The sequence below is a fragment of the Pelobates fuscus genome, chromosome 1 (assembly GCF_036172605.1).
Source record: "Pelobates fuscus isolate aPelFus1 chromosome 1, aPelFus1.pri, whole genome shotgun sequence".
Classification (NCBI taxonomy): Eukaryota; Metazoa; Chordata; class Amphibia; order Anura; family Pelobatidae; genus Pelobates; species Pelobates fuscus.
Genome location: NC_086317.1, coordinates 498,932,770 through 498,954,425, shown reverse-complemented (window position 1 = coordinate 498,954,425; position 21,656 = coordinate 498,932,770). Strand labels below are relative to the sequence as shown.

At 40.7% G+C, this 21,656-nt stretch overlaps 1 protein-coding gene across 4 annotated transcripts in view; it reads left to right on the top strand.

Annotated features, from left to right (window-relative positions):
* LCMT2 (leucine carboxyl methyltransferase 2) overlaps nucleotides 1–21,656 on the top strand; it is a 154,438-nt gene that overhangs the window by 54,102 nt on the left and 78,680 nt on the right. For all 4 annotated transcript variants that reach the window (XM_063433454.1, XM_063433444.1, XM_063433449.1 and 1 more), the window contains exons 6-8: nucleotides 2,247–2,403; nucleotides 15,889–16,078; nucleotides 21,310–21,417. In XM_063433454.1, the coding sequence (XP_063289524.1) occupies nucleotides 2,247–2,403; nucleotides 15,889–16,078; nucleotides 21,310–21,417 (455 nt within the window). The remainder of the gene's footprint in view (nucleotides 1–2,246; nucleotides 2,404–15,888; nucleotides 16,079–21,309; nucleotides 21,418–21,656) is intronic.

Genomic DNA, 21,656 nt, shown 5'->3' with positions numbered 1-21,656 from the left:
ATGTGGATTTCAGAAATCTTCTATTCTACAAATGCCCAGCTTCTCTAAGCAGCTCACCGAGCCATTATTGGGGAGCCAGATGTCAGAAGCTGCTCTCAGAGAGGCGTCCCTATCAGGGGGTCATTATTAGGGTGTCACATTCACAGAGAAGTCATTATTAGGGTGTCATTATCAAGGAGTTGTTATCAGGGGTCATTATTAGTGTGTCACAATCACAGAGAAGTCATTATCAAGTGGTTGTTATCAGGGTGTCATTATCACAGAGGAGTCATTATCAAGGGGTTGTTATCAGGGTGTCATTATCACAGAGGAGTCATTATCAAGGGGTTTTCAGGGTGTCATTATCACAGGGGGGTCATTATTAGGGTGTCACATTCACAGAGAAGTCATTATCAAGGAGTTGTTTTGAGGGTGTCATTATCACAGAAGAGTCATTATCAATGGGTTGTTATCAGGGGGTTATTATAAGAGTGACACATTCACAGAGAAGTAATTATCAAGGGGTTGTTATGAGGGTGTCATTATTAGGGTGTCATTATCACAGAGGAGTCATTATCAAAGGATTGTTATCAGGTGGTCATTATTAGGGTGTCACATTTACAGAGGAGTCATTATCAAGGGGTTATCAGGGTGTCATTATTAGGGTGTCATTATCACAGAGAAGTCATTATCAAGGGGTTACCAGGGGGGCATTATTAGGGTGTCATTATCAAGGGGTTATAAGGGGGTCATTATTAGGGAGTCATTATCACAGATGAGTCATTATCAAGGGGTTGTTACCAGAGGGGCATTATTAGTGTGTTACATTCACAGAGAAGTCATTATCAAGGGGTTGTTATCAGGCGGTCATTATTAGGGTGTCATCACAGAGGAGTCATTATCAAGGGGTTGTTACCAGGGTGTCATGAACAGCGGAGAATCATTGGGGAGTTATCCTTGGGTCGATATCAGGGAGTTGTCATTACCAGGGGGTCACTATTTGTCTCATTCACAGAGGAGTCATTTTTAGTGAGTTATCAGCAGGGAGTTATCATTGAGTCGATATCAGGGAGGAGTAATTGTCAGAGTGTCAATATTAGGGTGTCACATTCATGGAGAAGTCGTTATTATCAGGGTGTCACATTCACGGAGTAGTCATTATCAAGGGGTCGTTAATAGGGTATTTGAGGGGAGTCTTTGGGGAGCTGTTATCATTGAGTTGATATCATGGTGGAGTTATTATCAGGGGGTCTTATTAAAGTGTTGCATTCACGAGGAGTCGTTATCAGCGAGTCATTTTAGAGGGGAGCCATTGGGGAGCTTCTATCATTGAGTCGTTATCAGAGTGTTAGTTTTGGTAATGGCAGAAGATGATGGTAAACTGATAGCGCTGCAGTACCGTACGAAGTGTGTTTACCATGTTTAATGAGAATGTGTTGACACCGCTGGCAATTATCTGGTTTGCCTGCTATGAACCCCTTAGGGACGAGACCTGAGCTACACATTGCACCTAATGTGTAAGTGCTCTGTATTCACTATCAATGTAGTAATTAAAGGTTATTTACAAAGTTCTGCAGTATTGTACATTATCATTGTCCGGCCCCAAACTTTCAGTTCTCCGCAGAGACCTACAAACGTGGAGTCTGGACCGAATTGTAAGTAGAGAGTGATAAAAAGATAGTGTTTTTTCTCCTTGTGGATGAATGGAAGCTCATACTGGATTACAAAGGTTCTGGCCGTGGCCTGTCACAGTTGACCCTCTGTTTGCCCCTGTATTAAAAATCAGAGAAACTTTGAAGCATGGTCCATCTTAATCTGAAATGATCCCACTATGCTCAGTTCAATGAGATACTAGATCTGAAGGTTATTCATTTTGAGGTGGGTCTCCCCTCCCTCCATTCCTGGTTCCTATAATGTTTCATAATTATGCTTCAGAATCTTCTAATATTATCTTCATAACTGTCTAAATGGTATTTATATATTTTTTTCAACTTGAGAATATTGTAACATTGCAATTTATAGATTTTTTTTTCTTCTTACCGGTTACATGACCTTTTTTCTTTTTTGGGGTGTAAAAATGTTTCTTTGTAAATTGCCCTTTAATGAAAGAGCAGTGTAAGGTGGGCTCACCCCGATTTAACACGCATTTATACATGTCCTTGTAACATCTAAACTTTCTTGTAGCTATTTGTAGCTGAAATAAAAGGCATTAAAAGTAAATTTGGTGGTCAAGTTCTGTATTAATAACATGTATTGGATCTTTCTAGATGGCTTGGTACTTTCTGCTACAAATTATAGGCTCCTTGGTGTGGATCTTTGTGATGTTTCCACTCTGGAAAGCACCCTGGAAAAGGCTGGCATTATGTGGGATTGCCCAACACTCGTGCTTGCAGAGGTGGTACTATGTTATATGGATCCGGCAAGGTACTTATGTTTATTATTATATTGGATATGTTTATTATTGAGGAATGTTGTAATTCTTTAATACTGATTTAAAAATCTATGTTAAAAACTGGAGAGTCGTGTCTACAGTTGCTAGAAAAAGTATGTGAACCCTTTGGAATGATATGGATTTCTGCACAAATTGGTCATAAAATGTGATCTGATCATCATCTAAGTCACAACAATAGACAATCACAGTCTGCTTAAAGCGGCACTGTCATGCCGAATCACGTTTTTTTTTTTTAACCCCCCTCCCGCCCCCACTACATCCAATCGACCCCCTAGTCACCCCCAAATGCCCCTAAGCCCCCCAGATTACCTCTTTTTAATTCTTTATCTTCTGCCCCGATCTATATTCAGGGCGCCGCCATCTTTGTGTGGGTAGGTGAAGTCCCTATGGGACACGTCATCTGCCCACACTAGATAGACTGTAAGATTCCCGCACATGCCCAGTGAAACACCTGGACATGCGAACGGGAATTTCATCTATTCATTCATTCATCAGACAGACGAATGAATGAATAGAAAAAATCAGATGAACAAACTAACACTGTGTATCAGTGTTCGTTTGTTCGTTCAGTTTATTACAAGGATGGAGCTACCGGCGTGCAGCTCCCTCCTTGTAATATGTAACTATAGAAGCGGCAGGGAGCAGAGCTCCCCACCACTTCATAAGCCCCCCAGGTCCCCCCCTCACTCAATATGACCCCCATAATAGCACAAGGGAGATTAAAATCTCCCCAATGCCCCTACTCGCTATACCGCGAGTAGGGGCATGTCCACTAAACAGTGAGCAGCCTGAGCGGTGGGTGGGGGCCCTAATAAAATAATAAGGGGGGGGGGACCTACTGTCCTCCCCCCTGGCCCCCACCCCTGAGCGGTGGGTGGGGACCCTAATAAAACAATAAGGGGGGGGGGACCTATTGTCCTCCCCCCCCGGCCCCCACCCCTGCGCGGTGGGTGGGGGCCCTAATAAAACAATTAGGGGGGGGGGACCTATTGTCCTCCCCCCGCCCCCACCCCTGCGCGGTGGGTGGGGGCCCTAATAAAACAATTAGGGGGGGGACCTATTGTCCTCCCCCCCGGCCCCCACCCTGCGCGGTGGGTGGGGGCCCAAATAAAACAATTAGGGGGGGACCTATTGTCCTCCCCCCCGGCCCCCACCCTGCGCGGTGGGTGGGGGCCCTAATAAAACAATTAGGGGGGGGGGACCTATTGTCCTCCCCCCGCCCCCACCCCTGCGCGGTGGGTGGGGGCCCTAATAAAACAATTAGGGGGGGGACCTATTGTCCTCCCCCCCGGCCCCCACCCTGCGCGGTGGGTGGGGGCCCAAATAAAACAATTAGGGGGGGACCTATTGTCCTCCCCCCCGGCCCCCACCCTGCGCGGTGGGTGGGGGCCCTAATAAAACAATTAGGGGGGGACCTATTGTCCTCCCCCCCCGGCCCCCACCCCTGCGCAGTGGGTGGGGGCCCTAATAAAACAATTAGGGGGGGGGGACCTATTGTCCTCCCCCCCGGCCCCCACCCTGCGCGGTGGGTGGGGGCCCTAATAAAACAATTAGGGGGGGGGACCTATTGTCCTCCCCCCCAGCCCCCACCCTGCGCGGTGGGTGGGGGCCCTAATAAAACAATTGGGGGGGGGACCTATTGTCCTCCCCCTGGCCCCCACCCCTGCGCGGTGGGTGGGGGCCCTAAATGAACCCTCCCCATCAAGGTGACTAGGGGTCCCAAGTCCCTAGTCACCCCCCCCCCCACACCCAAAACATTCTATCCCCTACCTACCCCCTCACCCTAAAAATAGTGAGGGGGGAATAAAATAACTAACCTGTAAAAAAAAAAATTAAACTTACCATTTGACGTCTTCTTTTTTCTAAATTCTTCTTTCTTCAGCCCCCCAAAAGGCCAAATAAAAATCCATCATACCCATCGCACTTAAAAAAATAAATAAAAAAAAAACGAGCGCAAACAAAAATTAATCCATCTTCACCCATGGAGGGCACGCCGCGTACTGAGCTCCGCAGGGCGGGTCAAGGCTTATAAAGCCTTGCCCCGCCCTGCAATTAGGCTTAGGACACACTGATTGGTTGGTTTAAGCCAATCAGAGTGTTCTGTGTCATTTTACACAGCGTGGGAAAATTCAAAAGAACTTTCCCACGCTGTGTAAAATGACAGATCACTGTGATTGGATGGTTTTCAAGCCATCCAATCACAGTGCTCTGTGTCATTTTACAAGCGTGGGAAAGTTCTTTTGAATTTTCCCACGCTTGTAAAATGACACAGAGCACTGTCATTGGATGGCTTGAAAACCATCCAATCACAGTGATCTGTCATTTTACACAGCGTGGGAAAGTTCTTTTGAATTTTCCCACGCTGTGTAAAATGACACAGAGCACTCTGATTGGCTTAAACCAACCAATCATTGTGTTCGCGTAGGGGTGGGGGCCGGGGGGAGGACAATAGGTCCCCCCCCTTATTGTTTTATTAGGGCCCCCACCCACCGTGCAGGGGTGGGGGCCAGGGGGGAGGACAGTAGGTCCCCCCCCCCCCTTATTGTTTTATTAGGGCCCCCACCCACCGCTCAGGGGTGGGGGCCAGGGGAGGAGCAAAGTAGGTCCCCCCCTTATTGTTTTATTAGGGCCCCCATCCACCGCTCAGGGGTGGGGGCCGGGGGGGAGGACAGTAGGTCCCCCCCTTATTGTTTTATTAGGGCCCCCACCCACCGCTCAGGGGTGGGGGCCAGAGGAGGAGCAAAGTAGGTCCCCCCCCTTATTGTTTTATTAGGGCCCCCATCCACCGCTCAGGGGTGGGGGCCCGGGGGGGGAGGACAGTAGGTCCACCCCCTCATTGTTTTATTAGGGCCCCCACCCACCGCGCAGGGGTGGGGGCCAGGGGGGACAGTAGGTCCCCCCCCATCTTTAACCCCTGCGCAGGGTGGGGGGGGGAGTGTTTATTAGTTTTTTTTTTTGTTTTTTGTTTTTTACAGTGAGCAGCCACAGGCTGCTCACTGCTTACTAGACATGCCCCTACTCGCGATATAGCGAGTAGGGGCATATTATTTACTAATACTAAGTCATCTTTACTTAGTATTAGTAAAGTTGGCTGAAAGACCAATTCAGGTCTTTCAGCCTTTTAGTAGATAGCTCCCTGATACCGTGGGAATTAGGGAGTTATCTACTAAGCGGCTGCAAGATGCAGCCACGGCAATGAATAGGATCGGAGTTTCATTCATTAGAATGAAATCCCGATACAAATAAAGTACCGAATTGCATCCTAACACCAATGGAGAAACTCTTCTCATTCTGTTAGGATGCAATTCGGCAGTTTTGCCGGCGTTCTGTCTAAGTGACAGGACGTTCGGCAATACTGACAGGAAGCATTGTGGGAACAGGGAGGAAAGCTAGGGATCATGGGAAAATTGCTCTGACCAGCGGAAATGAAGCACACTTTGCTCCTCCGCTGGTCAGAGCTGGTCAAGCGGAGGAATCCTCCATAAGACAGAGTCCCTACTTTGTCTTATGATTTTAAAGAAAACTAAAGAAGACAGGAAGAAAAGAATAACAGATCCCGAGAGAGGGGGAGAAGAGGAAGAGATTGAGGAAAGGTAAGTTCGGCATGACAGTGCCGCTTTAAACTAATAACACACAAAGAATGAAATGTTGCCATGTTTTTATTGAACACACCATGTAAACATTCACAGTGCAGGTGGAAAAAGTATGTGAACCCCTAGACTAATGACATCTCCAAGAGCTAATTGGAGTGAGATGTCAGCCAACTGGAGTCCAATCAATGAGATGAGATTGGAGGTGTTGGTTACAGCTGCCCTGCCCTATAAAACACACACACCAATTCTGGGTTTGCTTTTCACAAGAAGCATTGCCTGATGTGAATGATGCCTTGCACAAAAGAGAATTTGAATTGTTGACTTGCATAAAGCTGGAAAGGGTTATAAAAGTATCTCCAAAAGCCTTGCTGTTCATCAGTCCACGGTAAGACAAATTGTCTAGAAATTGAGAAAGTTCAGCACTGCTGCTACTCTCCTTTGGAGTGGCCGTCCTGTAAAGATGACTGCAAGAGCACAGCGCAGACTGCTCAATGAGGTGAAGAAGAATCCTAGAGTGTCAGCTAAAGACTTACAAAAGTCCTTGGCAAATGCTAACATCCCTGTTAGCGAATCTACAATACGTAAAACACTAAACAAGAATGGATTTCATGGGAGGATACCACAGAGGAAGCCACTGCTGTCCAAACAAAACATTGCTGCACGTTTACAGTTTGCACAAGAGCACCTGGATGTTCCACAGCAGTACTGGCAAAATATTCTGTGGACAGATGAAACCAAAGTTGGGTTGTTTGGAAGAAACACACAACACTATGTGTGGCGAAAAAGAGGCACAGCACATGAACATCAAAACCTCATCCCAACTGTGAAGTATGGTGGTGGGGGAATCATGGTTTGGGGCTGCTTTGCTGCGTCAGGGCCTGGACGGATTGCTATCATTGAAGGAAAAATGAATTCCCAAGTTTATCAAGACATTTTGCAGGAGAACTTAAGGCTGTCTACCAGCTGAAGCTCAACAGAAGATGGGTGTTGCAACAGGACAATGACCCAAAGCATATAGATAAATCAACAACAGAATGGCTTAAACAGAAGAAAATACACCTTCTGAAGTGGCCTAGTCAGAGTCCTGACTTAAACCCGATTGAGATGGTGTGGCATGACCTCAAGAAAGCGATTCACACCAGACATCCCAAGAATATTGCTGAACTGAAACAGTTTTGTAAAGAGGAATGGTCAAGAATTAGGGATTATTCTAGTTTACAGTGAACGAATAATCTAAATTTTATTAAAGACATGCGGCGAATATTTGCTTATCTTTCTTTACTGTAACTCCCAGCAGCAAAGAAATAGTTAACAAGTTGTAAAAAAAATTCAACCAATCATAACACATCATACAACAATATTGCCATCAGACTCCTCCCACTTCCTCTTTCTTGGTGGTGCCGATCAGCGGTAGTAGTAGTCAACCATGTAAACTGGAAACACTGTGGAACCATAATTCCGGTGTGCAAGAAATCGACCATGTAAACGAGTAATCGAGCAGATGCAAATGTGATTTTCACACTAGGAGAGAAGAAGAGAAACTCGTGAAAGTATGGTCTCTTACATAAGAGAAAAAACAGTTCCGATTATTTGATAGGGTTAAAAGACCATAATGATAAAATGCGATATAGTGCTAGGTTGTACCAGATTAACATTAAACCGTATACTTATAACAACCAATTTGCAAGAGGATATACATGCAATAGTAATAGGAAAAATAAACTTACCCTAGGGGTGGGTTCCATAGTGAACGAAGGGAGGGAAAATATTCGCCTCCTGTCTTTAATAAAATTTAGGTTATTCGTTCACTGTAAAATAGAATAATCCCTAATTTTATGGCAGGACAAAAGGCTTCATATTTGCTGTTTTAACGCTCTTGAATGAAAGAACAAGCCACATGTGACGTAGGTTTAAAATAAAAGGTTCGGAAGGTAGATTCCCTTGACCAATCTGCGGCGGATAAAATATCCGCCAACGAGCTGCCCGCATGAAAGGCAGAGGATGCGGCTGCTCCTCTAACGGAGTGTGCACCAAAAGATTGATCGATCCCTGCTTGGGTAAGTAACCATCTTATCCAGCGTGCGATCGTGGGGAAGAGACCAGTTTGTGAGGTCTAACTTAGGAGACAAAAAGGAGGTCCAGTAGGGGCACGAGGAGAGTTCGTGTTCTCAATGTAACAACGGGTACACAGGGCTATACAGAGAGACGGTCTGCCTGGAAAGTATGGATAAAATACTGAGGAAGAATTAGTCTTAGTGCGTCTAGTAATGGTAAATCTGACTACGTCTGGTGCGAAGGTCACAGCATGAGAGTCAAAGGCCTGAACGTCTGGAACTCTGCGGAAGGACACCAGGCATAGGAGCAGGGCCAATTTCGCAGAGAGTTGGCGTAGGGATAAAGCCTCGTTAGACGGCCAGGAATCCAACAGTTGGAAAACCTTAGAAATATCCCAGAAGTATAACCTGCATAGTCATGATGGATGGCACCTAAATGGAAGAGAGTCTGCTGTGCTAGGGAATAGGATGGCTAGAAGGTTGGAGGAGATTTTAAACTAGTAGTAGGGGGGGGGAGGGTCAAAGCAATCTAGAAAATGGAGATAGGATAGAAAGGAGATTGTCTTTAGCTCAGTGTAAGAGTGATGGAGCTGGTGGGAGGGGAGGGGAAAGCTTAGAACAGAGGAGGTATGTAATATTGATGAAAATTCACAAAAAGTACAAATGACTCATGATAATATTAAATGTATGCTTACTAATGCAAGGAGCCTATAAAACAAAACTAGAGGCAATAGCATACACTAAACAATATGATATAATAGGTGTAGCGGGACCGGGGTAACCTAGCTGGTTATCCCCTTTGGCTAGAGTAGGTCAGACCCATTTCCCCAGTAACAGGATGAGACACAGTTCCAGGATACAACGTTTGACAATGTTTATTGGGCACACAGCTCTTTTAAGCACAGACACCCGCAGGGGGTCTCCATCCAGCACAACACAAAACACATACAGGAGTGGGCTGGGGAACAGATAACCATTTCCCGCTCTGGGAGATACTAACAGGACACAGGGACATGCATGAATACATTTCACATACCGGGGGGTGAACTTTGGGGCTCGGCGCCCCGGGACATGGAGGTGGTACAGGGTTACATTTTATATGGGGGAATAACCCCGGGTCCCATTGGGATCCCTGCAAAAAGTGAGGTGATCGGATGCACAGAGCCGGAGATGTCAGCGTCGGAAGTCTGGGGCTCAAGGCTCTGTGCATCCCCGGACTCAGTTCCATGGTATTGCTTGCTTTAGCCCGGTGAATTAAAACTTCGCGCCTAAACCAAGCAACGACCAATCAGCTGAAATGGCGCAAACCAAATCGCACCAATCAGCGTTAGGGGGAGGAAGGAGTTTCGCCGCCCAATCCGAAGAAAGGGTGCGAAACTCGTCTGCACCAATCCGTGCTTGAGGAGGATGGGGTTTCGCGGCCCAACCCGACGATAGGATGCGAAACCCGATGTCACCAATCCGCTGAAAGGCGTGCAACTTATTTGCGCCAATCAGCGTCCATGGATGGGAGGGGTTTCGCCGCCCAACCAGATGGAAGGGCGCGAAACCCCATTTGAACAGTGGGTAAGGTGATCCCTGACACCGGGATTAAAGCAAGCGTACACAGGCCATTCGGGAAACTAATGCTCCCCCTGGTGGGCGTTCGGTAATACGAACCGGTGGCCACCCAGGGGCGGCACGCCCCGCTCGTTCCCTTGCGGTTTGTGGTTTTCTAAGTAAATGTTCTAACTGAGGTGACGGGGTAGTCCGGCGGACTGGGCTACGTGCGCCGGAGCGCCCCTTGCTGGCCAAAAGGTGTAGTGCAGGGTTTTACAGGCACAATTATAGAGAAAGCATTAGGAAAGAGGGGACACACACATTATAATAGGCACATGCACACGCAAAAGAAACAAGGCAATTCACAGTTTAGGAAATACCGCCACAATAGGCATAACAGAAACATGGTGGGATGAGACACATGACTGGGCAGTTAACTTAAATGGGTTCACGTTATTTAGGAAGGATAGGAAAAACAAGAAGGGTGGTGGGGTATGTTTATATGTCAGCCATGAGTTCAAGTCAAATCTTAGGCATGTGGAGTGTGACGAGGAAAATGTGGAAGCTTTATGGGTAGATATCTGCTTGGGGCAAACAAATCAATTATTAAGGGATATGTTATAAACCACCAAATGTAAATATTAATGAGGAAGAACAGCTGTTAGAGCAAATTGGGAAAGCTGCAAATCGGGGTAACACGTTAGTTATTGCAGATTTGAATTACCTGGACATAAATTGGGACAGAGTGACTAGTACTTCAGCAAGGGGAAATCGGGTTTTTGAATGTGTTAAATGACACCTTTAAGTCACAACTGGTACAAGCACCAACTAGAAAGAATGCTTGTTTGGATCTCGTTATAACAAACAATGTTGATCTTTTGACCAACATTCAAGTAGGGCAGCATTTGGGAAATAGTGATCACAATATGGTAAATTTTGAAATAAACTCAAAAAAGCCAAAGCATGTGGGATATACTAAAACGTATAATTTTAAAAAAGCCAATTTCAATAAGATTAGGGCAGCTCTACAACATATCGACTGGCATAAACTCCTTGTCATGGACGTTACCAGTAATTCCTGTCTCTTCCGGGTTGACGGACTGTAACCACACCCCCTCTCTGACGCGGTCTCAGTGCGCTACATAATGCGACCGCGCCAGACAACAGACGCTGGATTAATGAACAGCGTACCGCAGAATTAAACCGGCTGCAACTCTTCTCTACAAACTTACCTGTGTACCGAACCGGACTCGTACTCGACTAACCTCCTTCTGCTTCCCTCGACCACTGCTAGAACTTTGACTCCTCTCGACCTCTCTCCAACGGAACCTCCCCGGAGGGGACTCTGGGACCAACTTCAATCCACTGGAAGCTAAGTTACCTCACTGTGTTATACGAACTTTTCCCTGACTACTGAACTCTCAAGCATTAGCCTGCTCGCACATTCTCCTATCGTTAGGAGTAATGCCTATTCATTAACCCTTCTGTCTACAGCTGAGATGTTTTCTATCAATTTAGCTAAATCAAATCTCTGCAAGTTAATCTGCATTGCCTTTCTTCATTTTATTGCTGCAATTCAATTGCGTAAGATAGTCTAAGAATCCACTCCGCAATCCTGAAGTATTTAAAGATACAGTACCTATGTTTCTTCAATCAAGATATTAAAGACACAGTATCAGTGAATTCTCTGGTGAACTGTCATCTCTTTATTTCCTCAACTTATCACATTCACATCTAATTAATCTGAAATCTGCAGTTGAGCTCCATCAAACTCTATGTGAACGTGACACTCCTTAGTGATAAAAACACTGCGGATAAATGGAAACTATTCAAACAAATATTAGAAAGATACATTTCTCAGTAATAAAAATAAAAGAAACCAATTGAAACCAATGTGGCTAAGTAGAGAAGTAAAACAAGAGATTAAAAATAAGAAAAGGGCATTTAAAGCATTTAAAGCGGACAAATCAGAGGCATCCTATATACGATATAAGGAAGCCAATAATGCTTGCAAAAAGGCAATTAAAGTGGCTAAACTTGAAAATGAGAAATTGATCGCCAAATAATGCAAAACCAACCCCAATTTTTTTCACAAACAGTACATCAATTAAAAAAAAAAAATGAAAGTGTAGGTACACTGGAAACAGAGATGGGTCTGTTAGCTAATGAAGACCAGGAAAAGGCAGACCTATTAAATAACTATATTTCTTAACTGTATATTAATGAGGATCCTATGGCAAGAGATATGCAAATGATTGCTGCAAAGAAATTGCAGATAACTTGTGATTGGATAACTCGATACAAGGTGCTACAGCTGTTAAGGAAGATTAATGTAAATACAGCTTCGGGGCCTGACAGTATTCACCCATGAGTACATAAGGAGCTAAGTGGGGAAATAAATGAACCTCTGTATTTAATGTTTCAAGATTCTTTTGTTTCAGGTATTGTACCAGAGGATTGGAGGAAGGCAGATGTTGTTCAAAATCCTTGCCTGGAAATTATAGACCTGTGAGCTTAACTTCTGTGACTGGGAAAATATTTGAAGGGCTATTAAGGGACAATATTCAGGAATTCATTGGGAATAACTTTATTAGCAATAATCAGCATGGTTTTATGAAACTTAGGTCATGTCAAACTAACCTAATTGCATTCTACGAAGAAGTAAGCAAAAGTATAGATCAGGGTGTTGCAGTGAATGTGAGCTACTTGGATTTTGCCAAGGCATTTGATACGGTTCCTCACAACAGGTTAATCTTCAAACTAAAAGAAATTGGGTCTACATGATTATTCTTGTTCTTGGGTAGAACATTGGCTTAAGGATAGAGTACAACATGTTGCCATTAATGGTAAATTTTCAGGCTGGACAAAAGTGGTAAGTGGTGTCCCTCAGGATTCTGTTTTGGAACCGCTTCTATTTAACATATTTATAAATGATCTTGCAATAGGCATTGAAAGCCATGTTTCAGTGTTTGCAGATGACACAAAACTTTGTAAAGTAATAAAATGTGAGCAGGATATTGCTTTGCTGCAGAGGGATTTGGATAGATTGGGGGACTGGGCACTAAAATGGCAGATGAAATTTAACATAGAGAAATGCAAAGTTATGCACTTTGGGGTTAAGAATGCACAAGCAATTTACACCCTAAATGGTAGTGAATTAGGGATAACCACACACTAGAAGGATTTGGGAATTGTTATACACAACAAATTAGGCAGCAATATGCAATGTCAATCTGCAGTTGCTATGGCCAGTAAGGTTTTGTCATGTTTAAATAAGGGCATCAATTCTCAGGATGAAAATATAATTTTGCCTCTTTATAAATCGCTGGTAAGACCACACCTTGAATATGCTGTGCAATTTTGGGCACCTGTTCTAAAGAAGGATATCATGGCACTCGAAAAAGTGCAGAGACGAGCTACAAAATTGATAAAAGGAATGGAACATTTTAGTTACGAAGAAAGGTTAAATTTTTTTAAATCTCTTTAATTTGGAAAAACGGCACCTCAGAGGGGATATGATAACATTATACAAATATATTCGGGGCCAGTACAAACCTTTAGCTGGAAATCTATTCATAAACAGGGCTATACATAGGACACGAGGTCACACATTTAGGCTGGAAGAAAGGAGATTTCATCTAAGGCAAAGAAAAGTTTTTTTTACAGTAAGTGCAATAAGGATATGGAATTCTTTGCATGAAGAGGTGGTTTTATCAGAGTCCATACAGATGTTTAAACTGCAATTGGATAAATACTTGCAAAACATAACAAACAGGGATATAATTTCTAATTAGTGGGGTAATTATAGCTGCTTGATCCAAGGAGACATCTGACTGGTATTTTGGGGTCAAGAAGGATTTTTTTTTCATAGTTTGTTGCAAAATTGGAAGCGCTTCAGACTAGATGTGCCTTCTTTTGGATCAACAGCAAAACATATGTGATGAAGGCTGAACTTGATGGACGCAAGTCTCTTTTCAGCTATGTAACTATGTAACTTCAGCTGGAAGTTTCCATGCATCCACTACCTTCTCAGTAAAGTAATACTTCCTGATATTATTTTTAAACCTTTGCCCCTTAATTAAAGACTATGTTGTCTTGTTGTGGTAGTTTTTCTTCTTTTAAATATAGTCTCCCCCTTTACTGTGTTGATTCTCTTTATGTATTTAAATGTTTCTATCATATCCCCCTGTCTCATCTTAATTTCAAGCTTTACATGTTCAGATCCTTACCTTTCCTTGTAAGGTTTATCCTGCAATCCATGAACCAGTTTAGCAGCCCTTCTCTGAACGCTTTCTAAAGTATCAATATCCTTCTGAAGATATGGTCTCCAGTACGGCGTACAATACTCCAAGTGAGGTCTCACCAGTGTTCTGTACAGTGGCATGAACAGTTCCCTCCTTCTACTGCTAATATCTCTCCCTATACAACCAAGCATTATGCTAGCATTTCCTGCTACTCTATTACTTTGTCTGCCTACCTTTAAGTCATCTGAAATAATTACCCCTAAATCCCTTTCCTCGGATGTTGAGGTTAGGACTCAAAATATATATATATCAAATATGATCTACTCTGCCCTTTGGTTTTTACGTCCAAGATGCATTATCTTGCACTTATCCACATTAAATGTCAGCTGCCACAACTCTGACCATTTTTCTAGTTTACCTAAATCATTTGCCATTAGGCTTATCCCTCCTGGAATATCAACCCTGTTGCAAAACATATCAGCAAAAATACATATTTTACCATCAAGACCTTCTGCAATATCACTAATACAAATATTAAAGAGAATGGGTCCAAGTACAGATCCCTGAGGTACTTCACTGGTAATTAGACTTTGCTTTGCATAGGCCATTGAACCCTTCCTACAGTCTATAAGGAAAAATCTCTTTAAATACTCACATATTTTTCGTTTCTTACGGAAGAAAATCATATTATAATGAAAACCCATAGAATTCTCATTATTTGAGCAGTTATGTACATACGAGCAACAGGGAATTTGGTCTATATACACATTATTTAACATGATATAGAAAGGGGTAACAGATGAAACATTAGGGAGTTTTCAGAAGAAAATGGGCAGCAGCCCTACATATACATATTATGGTTAATGATCGGTCTTATATTTTTCAAAAAGCAATGCAAAACTCGGCCAGTCAAGCTAAAATATAAATATTTTATAAAAAAGTAACTCACTGGTATAAAACTCCAGCACAACTCCATAACTCCATTCATATTTTCCAATTTTAGACGATTAGTGTTGGAGGTTTGGACGGGAAATGGGATCTTATGAACATATTTGGTTGTTCTGTCCTAGTATTCAACAATTTTGGAAACAAGTTATTGATTATATGAAACATATACTGCCCTTATCCTCCACTCTCTCACCCTCCCAGATATTGTTGGGTTGGCCGAATTCCTTTCTAGAGACTTCATCACAGAAACTTTCATGTTTTTTACTGAATTAAGCCAATGTCTTAATACCTATATTTTGAAAAAGGACCCTTACACCAACTATGGAGCAATGGATAGACAGAGTGGAAGATACAAGGGCTATAGACGAATTACATTTGGGAGCAAATAATGAAAATCAAAATGATCTAAAAGTATGTTAACCCTGGATTAATTACTGGAATTCAAGGAAAGGGAATTGGGAGGTGGGACTACAAGTTATGAATTGTCGATTACCTTTTAAAATCACATTTCAAGTCAGTGATATGCTTTTTATTTATATTCAAAATATAATTCATCTTTTTGTTAGGAGCAAATGTCCAAACATAAGGCTTGGCATTAATTATGATGCACTAGGAGGGAATTCACTAGAATTAACTTATGATTGATGACCTATGATTTAAGGCTAAAAATTAGACTTAATTTGTAAAGGTATTTACCACAGTTTTTGAATATTATTTGTCAGTTATTTGTTATCTTATATTTATGTTCTTTATTTCTTTTATTTTTTTACGTTATTTCTACTATGGGAAAGAATTGAATTGGCTGAAATCATAGGTTCTGATGATTTCCGCCAAGGAGGCGGATCAGGGGCAGGGCTTGCACCGGTGACCTGCGCAGCATGGGAAATAAGTTGTTATAAGTTATCTTTTAACTGGTTTTAACACTACAGGGTTAGTAATACATGTTCCTCACCCTATAGTGTTCCTTTAAGGTTTATAGTTGGTTTCTTGTCATTTCTCAAGGTCAGAGGTGAACTGAATACCCAAGTATTTTATTTTCTTTAACCCAATTCTCACTCTTACAATATGTTTGTTTTTAGATCAACGGCTCTAATTGAATGGGTAGCAAAACGGTTTGCAAGATCACGCTTTGTTCTGTATGAGCAAATTACTCCAAATGACCCATTTGGCCAAGTCATGATGAATCATTTCCTTTCATTGAACTCCCCACTGCACTCTGTGACAGCCTTTCCTTCGCTCCAGGATCAGAGAGAACGGTTCCTGCAGCAGGTCTTTTACCCATCTGAACTTACTTGCTATCTTCATTAGATTTGCATTACAGCTAATATTTCATTTTCTATTCTGTGTTTTAATCAGATCTTTTGGGATAATTTTCTCTCCATATCTTTATTAATTCAGTGATGTCAATGAATTCCCCAGGTTGTGTCATATGTGTTGATGATGTGATTGAATTCTAAACGTTGTTTGATGGGGTATTGAGGATGTGAAGGAATTCTCCAAGTTGTTTGATGAGGTATTGGGGATGTGTTTGATTTCTGGATAATGAGTGATGGGGCATTAATAGTGTGAATGGATTCTCGACGTTGTTTGATGGGATATTGAGGATGTGAAGGAATTCTCCAAGTTGTGTGATGGGGTATTAATGATGTGAATGAATTCTCAACGTTGTTTGATGAGGTATTGAGGATGTGAAGGAATTCTCCAAGTTGTGTGATGGGGTATTAATGAGGTGAATTAATTCTCAACGTTGTTTGATGAGGTATTGGGGATGTGTTTGATTTCTGGATAATGAGTGATGGGGCATTAATAGTGTGAATGGATTCTCGACGTTGTTTGATGGGATATTGAGGATGTGAAGGAATTCTCCAAGTTGTGTGATGGGGTATTAATGATGTGAATGAATTCTCAACGTTGTTTGATGGGGTATTGATGGTGTGAATGAATTCTCGATGTTGTTTGATGGGGTATTGGGGATGTGAAGGAATTCTCCAAGTTGTGTGATGGGGTATTAATGATGTGAATGAATTCTCAACGTTGTTTGATGAGGTATTGGGGATGTGTTTGATTTCTGGATAATGAGTGATGGGGCATTGATAGTGTGAATGGATTCTCGAGTACCGAGAGGTGTATTGATGATAAGTATGAATTCTTGAGGTTGTGTCATGGGTTATTAATGATGTCAGTGAATTCTTTTGTAGTGATGGACTGTTGATGATGTGAATGAATTCTTGAGGTTGTGTGATGGGATATTGATGATGTAAATGTGTTTTTTGATATAATATCTTTGCCTGGAAATTGTAGACCTGCGAGTGTAACATCTGTGGCTGGGAAAGTATTTGAAGGATTATTGAGGGATAATTAGAAATTCATTGGGAAGACCATTGCTATTAGCAAAAATCAGCATGGTTTTATGAAACATAGGTCGTTTTAAACTAACTTAATTGCATTCTACAAAGAAGTAAGTAGAAGCTCAGAAGATCAGGGTGTTGCAGTGGATGTGATCTACTTGGATTTTGCCATGGTGTTGAATGTTATATTTCATCTTGAAAAAGGCATGGAAAGCCATGTTTCAGTGTTTGCAGATGACACAAAACTTTGTAAAGTAATAAAATGTGAGCAGGATATTGCTTTGCTGCAGAGGAATTAGGATAGATTGGGGGACTGGGCACTCCAATGGCAGATGAAATTTAATGTAGAAAAATGTAAATTTATGCACTTTGTGGTAAAGAATGCACAAGCAACTTACACCCTAAATGTAGTGAATTAATGATAACAACACACAAGAAGGATTTGGGAATTGTAATAGACATCAAACTAGGCAACAATGTGGAATGTTAAGTATAAATAGGGGCATTCATTCCCGAGATGAAAATAATGTTGCCTCTTTATAAATAAATGGAAAAGACTGCACCTTTAATATGCTGTTCAATTTTTGGCACCTGTTCTACAGAAGGATATTATGGCGCTAGAAAAAGTGCAGAGGCGAGCTACAAAAGTAATACAAAGAATGAAGCATTTTAGTTATAAATAAAGGTTAACAAATCTCTATAGTGTGGAAAATATGGCACCTCCGAGGGGATAGGATAACATTATACACCTATAGTCAGAGCAAATGCAAACCATTGTCTAGAAACCTATTCATAAACTGGACAATACATAGGACACAAGGTCATGCGTTTAGACTGGAAGAAAGGAGATTTAGTCTAAGGCAAAGGAAAGTTTCTTTACAGTAAGAACAATAAGAATGTGTAATTCTCCGCCTGAAGAGGTGGTTTTATCAGAGTCTATACAGATATTTAAGCAGCAACTGGATGAATACCTGCAAAAACATAATATTCAGGGATATTTCCTTTTTAATTAGTGGGGTAATAGCTTCTTGATCCAAGGAGAGATCTGACTGCCATTCTGTGGTGAAGAAGGATTTTTTTTTTCTAGTTTGTTGCAAAATTGGAAGCTCTTCAAACTGTTTTTTTTTTTGCCTTCTTTTGGATCAAACAAAAAACTAATGTGAGGAAGGCTGAACTTGATGGACACAAGTCTCTTTTCAGCTATGTAACTATGTAATTATTTCTGCCAAGGTTTTGTGTTTTGATATTTATTTATTATTCCAGCCGGTAGCAGTTTTTGTGTTTTGATATTTATTTATTATTCCAGCTGGTAGCAGTTTTTGTGTTTTGATATTTATTTATTATTCGAGCTGGTAGCAGTTTTTGTGTTTTGATATTTATTATTCGAGTTGTTAGCAGTTTTTGTGTTTTGGTATTTATTTATTATTCCAGCCGGTAGCAGTTTTTGTGTTTTGATATTTATTTATTATTCCAGCCGGTAGCAGTTTTTGTGTTTTGATATTTATTTATTATTCCAGCCGGTAGCAGTTTTTGTGTTTTGATATTTATTTATTATTCGAGCTGGTAGCAGTTTCTGTGTTTTGATATTTATATATTATTCCAGCCGGTAGCAGTTTTTGTGTTTTGATATTTATTTATTATTCCAGCCGGTAGCAGTTTTTGTGTTTTGATATTTATTTATTATTCCAGCCGGTAGCAGTTTTTGTGTTTTGATATTTATTTATTATTCCAGCCGGTAGCAGTTTTTGTGTTTTGATATTTATTTATTATTCCAGCCGGTAGCAGTTTTTGTGTTTTGATATTTATTTATTATTCCAGCCGGTAGCAGTTTTTGTGTTTTGGTATTTATTTATTATTCCAGCCGGTAGCAGTTTCTGTGTTTTGATATTTATTTATTATTCCAGCCGGTAGCAGTTTCTGTGTTTTGATATTTATTTATTATTCGAGCCGGTAGCAGTTTTTGTGTTTTGATATTTATTTATTATTCCAGCCGGTAGCAGTTTTTGTGTTTTGATATTTATTTATTATTCCAGCCGGTAGCAGTTTTTGTGTTTTGATATTTATTTATTATTCCAGCCGGTAGCAGTTTTTGTGTTTTGATATTTATTTATTATTCCAGCCGGTAGCAGTTTTTGTGTTTTGATATTTATTTATTATTCCAGCCGGTAGCAGTTTTTGTGTTTTGATATTTATTATTCCAGCCGGTAGCAGTTTTTGTGTTTTGATATTTATTTATTATTCGACCCGGTAGCAGTTTTTGTGTTTTGATCTTTATTTATTATTCCAGCCGGTAGCAGTTTTTGTGTTTTGATATTTATTTAGTATTCCAGCCGGTAGCAGTTTTTGTGTTTTGATATTTATATATTATTCGAGCCGGTAGCAGTTTTTGTGTTTTGATATTTATTATTCCAGCCGGTAGCAGTTTTTGTGTTTTGATATTTATTTATTATTCGACCCGGTAGCAGTTTTTGTGTTTTGATATTTATTATTCCAGCCGGTAGCAGTTTTTGTGTTTTGATATTTATTTATAATTCGAGCCAGTAGCCATTTTTGTGTTTTGATATTTATTATTCCAGCCGGTAGCAGTTTTTGTGTTTTGATATTTATTATTCGAGCCGGTAGCCATTTTTGTGTTTTGATATTTATTATTCCAGCCGGTAGCAGTTTTTGTGTTTTGATATTTATTTATTATTCCAGCCGGTAGCAGTTTTTGTGTTTTGATATTTATTTATTATTCCAGCCGGTAGCAGTTTTTGTGTTTTGATATTTATTTATTATTCGACCCGGTAGCAGTTTTTGTGTTTTGATCTTTATTTATTATTCCAGCCGGTAGCAGTTTTTGTGTTTTGATATTTATTTAGTATTCCAGCCGGTAGCAGTTTTTGTGTTTTGATATTTATATATTATTCGAGCCGGTAGCAGTTTTTGTGTTTTGATATTTATTATTCCAGCCGGTAGCAGTTTTTGTGTTTTGATATTTATTTATTATTCGACCCGGTAGCAGTTTTTGTGTTTTGATATTTATTATTCCAGCCGGTAGCAGTTTTTGTGTTTTGATATTTATTTATAATTCGAGCCAGTAGCCATTTTTGTGTTTTGATATTTATTATTCCAGCCGGTAGCAGTTTTTGTGTTTTGATATTTATTATTCGAGCCGGTAGCCATTTTTGTGTTTTGATATTTATTATTCCAGCCGGTAGCAGTTTTTGTGTTTTGATATTTATTTATTATTCCAGCCGGTAGCAGTTTCTGTGTTTTGATATTTATTATTCCAGCCGGTAGCAGTTTTTGTGTTTTGATATTTATTTATTATTCGACCCGGTAGCAGTTTTTGTGTTTTGATATTTATTAATCGAGTCGGTAGCAGTTTTTGTGTTTTGATATTTATTTATTATTCGAGCCGGTAGCCATTTTTGTGTTTTGATATTCATTATTCGAGCCGGTAGCAGTTGTTCTGTTTTGATATTTATTTATAATTCGAGCCGGTAGCAGTTTTTGTTTTTTGATATTTATTATTCGAGCCGGTAGCCATTTTTGTGTTTTGATATTCATTATTCGAGCCGGTAGCAGTTTCTGTGTTATGATATTTATTTATTATTCGAGTCGGTAGCAGTTTTTGTGTTTTGATATTTATATATTATTCCAGCCGGTAGCAGTTTTTGTGTTATGATATTTATTAATTATTCGAGCCGGTAGCAGTTTTTGTGTTTTGATATTTATTATTCGAGCCGGTAGCAGTTTTTGTGTTATGATATTTATTAATTATTCGAGCCGGTAGCCATTTTTGTGTTTTGATATTTATTATTCGAGCTAGTAGCATTTTTTGGGTTTTGACATTTTGGGAAAACTGTCAGATTATCTGTATGAATGAAGTCTTGAACGTGGGAGAATTGTTATCTATGTTTGCTTGAGACTGTGAGAGCTGCTTTGGGTTATCAATGTGAATGCATTCTTCTGTCTGGGAAAATATTTCTCTTATCAATGTGAATAAATTCTCTGGCCTGAAGACAGGTTTTGTTCAATGATATGAATGTATTCTTGTGACTGAGAGAATTCATTTTCTTGATTCAGTGTGTGATTTTAATTAACCTTCTCACTCCTGGTAGCTGTGTTGGAATATTTATGTTTACCTTGTGTTGTCTTTGTTTATAGGGCTGGGAGCAGTGTCGCATCATTGACATGAATGAATTCACTGTAACTTGTATTTCTGTTGCTGAGAGAATACGCGTTGAATCCTTGGAACCATTTGATGAGTTTGAGGTTAGATCAATAAACATTGTAGCATTTATTTCCATTTTCTCATACATTAACTTAAATTGAATTGTTGCATGTCTTGCTCATTTAATATGCCCCTGCACCATCTGTATGGACATATATCAGCTTCTTTTGTGCTAAATTCACTGTAACTATAAGCATGTGTACGTCTCTTAGCTAAGCATGTGTACGTCACTGTAAGCCATGTGCATATCTGTGCACTCTCTGTGACTGCTAGCGGTTTG